The sequence below is a fragment of the Marmota marmota genome, unplaced genomic scaffold, assembly GCF_001458135.2.
Source record: "Marmota marmota marmota unplaced genomic scaffold, marMar, whole genome shotgun sequence".
Classification (NCBI taxonomy): domain Eukaryota; kingdom Metazoa; phylum Chordata; class Mammalia; order Rodentia; family Sciuridae; genus Marmota; species Marmota marmota.
The window spans coordinates 5,923,240-5,930,984 of NW_026000240.1; the positions used below are offsets into that span (position 1 = coordinate 5,923,240).

The window sequence follows — 7,745 nt, forward strand, 5'->3', positions numbered from 1 at the left end:
TTCCACCATTTTTCCTACCCCATACCCCCTCTTCTCCCTCCCCTTTGGCCTATCTAAAGTTCATCTATTCCTCCTAAACTGCACCCCTGCCCCCATCCCCATTATGAATTGGCTTCCTTATATCAGAGAAAACATTTGGCATTTGGTTTTTTGGGATTGGCTTACTTAGCATTATATTCTCCAACTTTATCCATTTACTGCAAATGCCATAATTTTATTCTCTTTTAAAGCTGAATAATATTCCATTGTGTGTGTGTGTGTGTATACACCACGTTTTCTTTATCTGTTCATCTACTGAATGGCATCTGGGTTGGCTCCACAATTTATCTATGGTGAATTGTGCTGCTATAAACATTGATGTGGCTGCGTCACTATAGTATGCTGTTTTTAAGTCCTTTGGATAAACCCAGGAGTGGGATAGCTGCGTCAAATGATGGTTCCATTCGAAGTTTACTGAGGAATCTCCATACTGTTTCCAGAGTGGTTGCACCAGTTTGCAGTCCCATCAGTAATGTATGAGTGTGCCTTTTTCCCCCCACATCCTCGCCAACAGTTATTGTTTGTATTCTTGATAGCTGCCATTCTGAATGGAGTGAGATGGAATCTTAGAATGTTTTGGAGTTGCATTTTTCTAATTGCTAGAGATTGTTGAACATTTTTTCATGTGTTTGTTGATTGGTTATATATCATCTTCTGAGAAGTGTCTGTTCAGTTCCTTTGGCCTTGAACTTTTGATCTTCCTGTCTCAACCTCCTGAGCCACTGGGATTATAGGTGTGCACCATCATGCCTCTGTTTTTTGTTGTCTTTTTTTGTTGTTGTTGTTCTTAACTGTAGTTTGTAATACAGGCTTTTCTATTTCTAGCTTTTAGGCCCAGCATCCTCCCTCTTCTTTGCTTCAGAAATCTTGTGTGCATTCCAAGGCTCCTTCCATGAAGTTTTTTTCTTGACTATTCTTCTTCAAGTATTCTTTTAAATTTCTGACATGTTTGTTTTCCAGACCATTTCTTTGGCATTTTTTAAATTGCTTGTGACGTCTCTTATACTTTTTTTCAAGGTTTGTTTTGATTCAGTGTAAAATATATTTTTTCATTATAGAAAAATTATCAAATGAAAGTCACCCGTAACTCTACTATCTGGTATTTTTATTGTATGCAATCATATGTACTGCTGTACATTTTAATATACTGCTCTTTTCCTGGTGTTCACTTAACATTCTGTTACAAATCTGTAATTTCCTCTGAGTAGATATGTGGGTTATTTGTTTTACCTCCCTTGCCTTTGTGAGCTATTTGATACCTGGTTCCATGTTTTTTATCCTCATATTCTTTAAGTATGTATTAATTCATTAAGTATGTATTGGTTATACTTCATTAAGTATGTATTAGTTCATTGACTGCAAGATAGAAAGTTAGCAGAGGATTTCAAAATCTGAGACTACTGTTCTTATCACTTAATATGTTTACCCATCCAGAAGACATACCTGTAGAGACAGGAGCTGAATGAGTAATCCTAATTACTAATAATTACTAATTCTAACATTGTGTTTTATTAAGTATGACTTTTAGTAGTTGTGAAAGTATACAATGAAGCTAGTGTAATAAGTCTTAGAAATTAATTTTTACTAATGTGTGTATATTACTTATTTTTTAGATTTCAAGGGGAGGTGTTATTTCTGTATCTATATTTTTCCTAAAGTAGCTCTGTGAATTAAAATTTTACTTTCATTTGGAACAATACAGTAAGTTAAAAGTTTTTAAACTTTTCCTTTTAGGTAATTTTGAATTGTTCCGCTCTTCAGAGTTTATTGCATTTGCTGAGTAGCCCAAAGGAATCTATCAAAAAGGAAGCATGTTGGACAATATCTAATATCACAGCTGGAAATAGGGCACAGATCCAGGTAATCTCATAGCACCTTTATTTCTTACACTGTTAGTGATTGGTAAGTTTTTTGCTTTTTAAAATTCAATCTTTAAAATACATAGTTTTTATTATTGCTTTGAAAATCACTATCTTCTGTTGCTATTTCATAGTCTGCTTCTTATTTTCTTCTTTCTAGCTTACAAATGCATATTCTTTTGAAACTTTTACTTAGGCCTTGATTTACCCCTTTGTCGTTAATATTTGATGACTTACCCAACATCCAGAAAAAAGTATATTGAATTTTTGAAGTATTTTAATGGACTTTATGTTATACAGATTGGCTTTACTCTTGCCAACTAAACAGTTATTTAAATGGTTTTTTTAAATGGTTATCTACCCTTTACTTTTGCTTTTCTGTTACTGGGAGAGTAACCTAAGAGGAAGACAAGCAGTGGGCTAATGTTCAACATGAGCTGTGATCAAGGCTGCCATAATGGTTTAGAATACAGATTTAGAGGCTTATGTATCAATACAAATAAAAGTAAAAAAAAAAAAAAAAAGATGAAGCTGAGGCTCAGAGAACTATAATAGTATGCTCAGGTACATCTCCAGTAAATGAAAGGACTAGAATTGGGTGTCTTTCCACTAACGTTTGCTGACTTCCTTCACTGGTATAATAGAAGATGTTCTTGACCAAGAAAGCATTGTTAGTCATCCCCAGAAAATTGAGTTAGGGACTGAGATTCATAGCTGTAGCAATTTATAGTGTGCCTCTGAAATTTCAGCTGTAGTTGATGGCCTGTTATCACCAGGCTCGCATATACCAGTTCTCAATTTCTTGATTAGGAGAAATTATGGAAACATACTTCAGGTTTTTTAAGCCAATGTGGAACATGACAAAAGCAATTTGGGGCAAACTACTTCAGTGTTAATATGTTGAGTGGGGTTGAATAAAAGTACTCTGTCCTGATAATAGGTCCTTAAATACAAATAAGGGAATTGTGGTAATTTTATTGGGAGTAGTAGCTTGGGATATGATGGTGACAATGATCATAAAGGAAAAAGAAAAAATAGTCTTGGAATGTTTCAAAGTGAGAATGATAAGGAAACTTGGTAACTGACTGGATTTAGAATGAATACAGAAATAAATAGCCTTTGTGAACTAGAAACATTTAAATGGGGACCTGATAGGAAAGATGATGTGTTTGAGATGAATATCAGACCTACAGTAAGTTGATGGCTACCCTGGGCTATAGCTTCAGTGACAAGTGAAGGACTGGAAAATTAACAGCACACCAGCAGGAATGTATGCAGTGAACAGAATGAGAGTAGCAGAGGAACAGAGAATCGAACTTTTATAAATTGTTACATGGAATAGAACAACAGAGGATAATAAAAAAGAAAAGAACTAAGGGAGATTTTAAGATTTTTAGACTCTGTAGAGGCTGTCATCTATGGTACTAGGGAGTAGCTTAACAGGAATAATGAGGATTGTACTCCTTCATATCTATAATTATTGTGTGTATATGTGTCTGTATACACATACAAACGTGTGTGTGGGGGGTATGTATATGTATATGTTTATTCATTTATTTATTTTGCAGTCCTGGGGGTGGAACCCTGGAGGACTTTAATCCTGAGCTACATCCCCAGGCTGTGTGTGTGTGTGTGTGTGTGAGCGTGCGCGTGCCAGTATGATGCTGGAAATTGAACGCAGGGTTTCATGTGTGCTGGGTAGTAGCCACTTTACCACTTCCAGCCCCCTTCCAATTTATTTTTAACAGGGGAAGGGTGTCATTAGTGAAGTAAACTTAAAAGTTATAATTAGTATTAGGAATATTTTTACAAATCTTATTTCCTTTTCCAATTTTAATTTTTTCTTAATTTCAGACTGTGATAGATGCCAACATCTTTCCAGCTCTTATTAGTATATTGCAAACTGCTGAGTTTCGGACAAGGAAAGAAGCTGCTTGGGCCATCACAAATGCAACTTCTGGAGGATCAGCTGAACAGATCAAGTAAGTACTAGCCAGCGTCTTGTAAATTAAGGAAAAATCATTGCTGTTTTTACATCTTCCCTCCCCAATATTATGTAGAATGAAAAAATTGACTACATTTGAGGAATAAGGTGAAAGATGATTGTATTAAATAAGAATGCTTAATTCTGGCCTTTTGAATTATTGTTCATTTTGTCTAATTAGACTCAAATGTGTATTTAATTTCGTACACCTATTTTATTCTTTTTTGCTGAAAATAATTCTGGGATAAGAGAAATAAGGCACAGTCAAGGTTTGATGAAATGGAAATACTTACAGGTGAGCTTCAGCTTGCTGTGAAGCTACTTGGTCAGAACATCTTAGATAGTGTGGGTTATTACTTGTAGAACTCAGAGCCCAAATATGTTCACCAGTTCTTGATATTTCTACTTCAGATATTTCTACTTTAGAATGAAGTACCATATTCTTAGGAAATTTTAATTTTAATAAAGTCTAGATTAATTAATTTTTTTCTTTCCATGGATTAAGCTTTTGGTGTTGCCAAACCCAAGGTTGCCAAGGTTTTTTCCTATGTGATTGTCTTTTTCTTTTTACCTTTTGGGGCATGCTGGGAATTGTCAGTTCTCCAACTTTGTTAATCAGTGTTGTGTTAGCTATTCTGGTCTTTAGCCTTTCCATATAAACTTTAGAGTCGGTTGGTATTTATAAAATATCTTACTGGAATTTTAATTGGAATTATCACATTGAATCTATAGATCAAGTTGGGAAGAAGCGACATCTTAACAATATTGAGTCTTCCTGTCCATGATCATTATTATGATCATGGAGCATTTCTTTGTTTATTTAGATCTTAAGATTTTGACGTTTTCCTCATATAGATCCTGTACATATTTTGTCAGATGTGTACTTCTTTAATGCTACTATAAATGATATTGTTTTAAATTTCACATTATAGTTGTTCATTACTAGTATATAGGATAGCAGTCGAATTTTATTAACATTGTACTATGCAACCTTACCCTAACTGCTTGTTAGTATGGGAGGTTTTGGTCAGTTCTTTGGGCTTTTCTGCATAGATACTGATGATATCTGGAAACAAAGATCATTTCTTCCTTCCCAGTCTTGTTAACTTTCTCTTCTTTTTTTCCCTCATTTCTCCCCTGCCCCCTTTTAAAATAAGTGTATTAGCTAGGATTTTAGTGCAATGTTGAGTAGCAGTGGTGAGGGAGTACATCCTTGCCATGTTCTCAGTCTTTCCCATCATTAAGTATAGTGTTACCTGTATAGCTTTTGTTGAGGTTCTTTATCAAGTTAACAAATTTTCCTCTATTCCTATTTTGCTGCATTTTATATTTTAATTGTGAATGAGTATTAGATTGTGTTATATTTTTGCATCTATTGAAATGATCATATGTTGATGTGATTGATTACTTTTTTTTTTTTTTTAATGTTGAGTCAGCCTTGCATACCTGGAAAAAAATCCCACTTAATGTATAATTCTTTTTACATATTGCTGGATTTTATCTGGTAATATTTTGTTGAGAATTTTTGCATCTATGGCCTTAATAGAGATTAACTTGTAATTTTCCTTGTAATGTCTGTTTAGTTTATTAGCAGAGTGAGTTAAGTGTTCCTCTGCTTCTAATTTATGGAAGACATCATAGAATACTAGTATCACTTTGTTCTTAAATGTTTGGTAGAATTCACCATGAAATCATCTCATTGTAGTGCTTTCTATTTCGGAGGATTAATTATCGATTAATACATTTTAGTCTATTCTTATTACTTATTTCTCCTTGTGTGAGTTTTGGTAGTCTCTTTCTTTCAAGAAATTGGTCCATTTCATCATCTAAGTTATCATATTTGTGGGCATAGTTATTTGTATTATTTCTTTATTATCCTATTAATGTCCATGGCATCAGTAATATTTCTCTGTTTTACAGTATTAGTAATTTTGTTATCATCGTTGTCTTCCTCCTTTCTCTGTTTTTGGTTTGTCTGGATAGAGATTGATTTTTATATATTTTTGAAATTGAAAAAGCAAAGTAATCTGAGAGAGAAAGTAGAAAGTAGTATAGTACACTAGCAGTAAGTTCCAAAATGACATTCTTCACATCCACAGAATGCATCTGGATTCATTATCTCTCCCTTTCTATACATAACTTGGAAACCAGAATGATACAAAAATGACATCAATATATGCCGTGACTGTGATTTTTTTGTGTGTCATAGGAGTAATTATTACGATTAATCCTGATTACCTGTTAAATTCTCCCTGAATTAAAGGAACTATCAATTCTAGCTCAAGAGTTCTCCCTACATTTGTTTTATTCTCCTCCTAGTCTTCTCACAACTTAGTAAAATTCTAATCACATTTGAATTATTTGGCCTCCTGGGTTTGTGCTGGCTTTTAGAACCAAATGTTCATGTTTGGGAAGTGTGGTTTCCTATAGAAACAAAAAGACAGTCTATTAGAACTATGCTATTTTAATTAATTAGTTGCTTATATTCAAGGTAGGAAAGAATTTTTCTTTCTTTTTTTTTTTTTATATTTTTTTGAATTTTTAAATATTTATTTATTTTTTTTAGTTTTCCGCGAACACAACATCTTTGTATGTGGTGCTGAGAATCGAACCCGGGCCGCACGCATGCCAGGCAAGCGCGCTACCGATTGAGCCACATCCCCAGCCCGAATTTTTATTTCTTACAGTCCAAAAATTGTGAAGAGAAAAATTGGAGAACTAGTTTTGGTTAATTTTTTAATAGCTTTTTTTTTTTTGGTGATGAAGTGTATAATTGACTGGGTACCTATTTTTATTTCTACAGTGAGTTTGAGGATGACTCACCAGTTTCATAACAGTTTTACAAATTTAAAAATTTTGTTTTGACTAAATTGTTTTTTGTATTAATTTAGGTACCTAGTAGAACTGGGTTGTATCAAGCCGCTCTGTGATCTCCTCACTGTCATGGACTCTAAGATTGTACAGGTTGCCCTTAATGGCTTGGAAAATATCTTGAGGCTTGGAGAACAAGAAGCAAAAAGGAATGGCACTGGCATTAACCCTTACTGTGCTTTGATTGAAGAAGCTTATGGTAAGATGCTTTGAGTGAAGAAGATTGTGGCCAAGAATTAATTAGGTCATAGATGCAGTCCAATAATAACATTAATATTACTAGGTAGTGGAGGATGTGGTGACTGTTAAGGAAATTGCTATTTCTACAGACTCTATTGCTTACATACATATATTTAAGAAGTCAGTTTATAATATTAGCTTTTAGATATAATTTAGCAATATTTCAGTACTATTATAAAACATAAGAAAATCTTCATTTATATCAAGAAGACATGGTAAAATATAGTTTATTGGAAATTCCAATAAAGATTTTTCTTTATTCTTTGTTCTAGGTTTGGATAAAATTGAGTTCTTACAGAGTCATGAAAACCAGGAGATCTACCAGAAGGCCTTTGATCTTATTGAGCATTACTTTGGGACCGAAGATGAGGACAGCAGCATTGCTCCCCAGGTTGACCTTAGCCAGCAGCAGTACATCTTCCAGCAGTGTGAGGCTCCTATGGAAGGTTTCCAGCTTTGAAGCAATACTGCTTTCATGTTCCTGTGTCAGACCAGGCTACCCAGTCGAGTCCTCTTGTGGAGCCCACAGTCCTCATGGAGCTAACTTTTCAAATGTTTTCCATAATACTGTTTGCGCTCATTTGCTTGCCTTGCGCACCTGCTCTCTTACACACATCTGGAAAACCTCTGGCTCTCTGTGGTGGAATACCCTTATAATAATAGGGTAACCAGAACGGCCCACTTTAATGGAAAAATCCCTAGGCTTTGGAGATCCGCAATTATATTAGAGTCATGGGAATATATATATATAT

The 7,745-nt window shown here is 34.3% G+C and overlaps 1 protein-coding gene across 1 annotated transcript in view; it reads left to right on the top strand.

The window, feature by feature from the left end:
- The window catches only part of Kpna1 (karyopherin subunit alpha 1), a 46,655-nt gene that overhangs the window by 35,813 nt on the left and 3,097 nt on the right, over nucleotides 1-7,745 (top strand). Inside the window, exons 10-13 of the mRNA XM_015486868.2 lie at nucleotides 1,774-1,899; nucleotides 3,753-3,880; nucleotides 6,774-6,952; nucleotides 7,266-7,745. The exon at nucleotides 7,266-7,745 is cut by the window's right edge and continues 3,097 nt beyond it. Of these exons, the coding sequence (XP_015342354.2) occupies nucleotides 1,774-1,899; nucleotides 3,753-3,880; nucleotides 6,774-6,952; nucleotides 7,266-7,453 (621 nt within the window). The 3' untranslated portion in view covers nucleotides 7,454-7,745. The remainder of the gene's footprint in view (nucleotides 1-1,773; nucleotides 1,900-3,752; nucleotides 3,881-6,773; nucleotides 6,953-7,265) is intronic.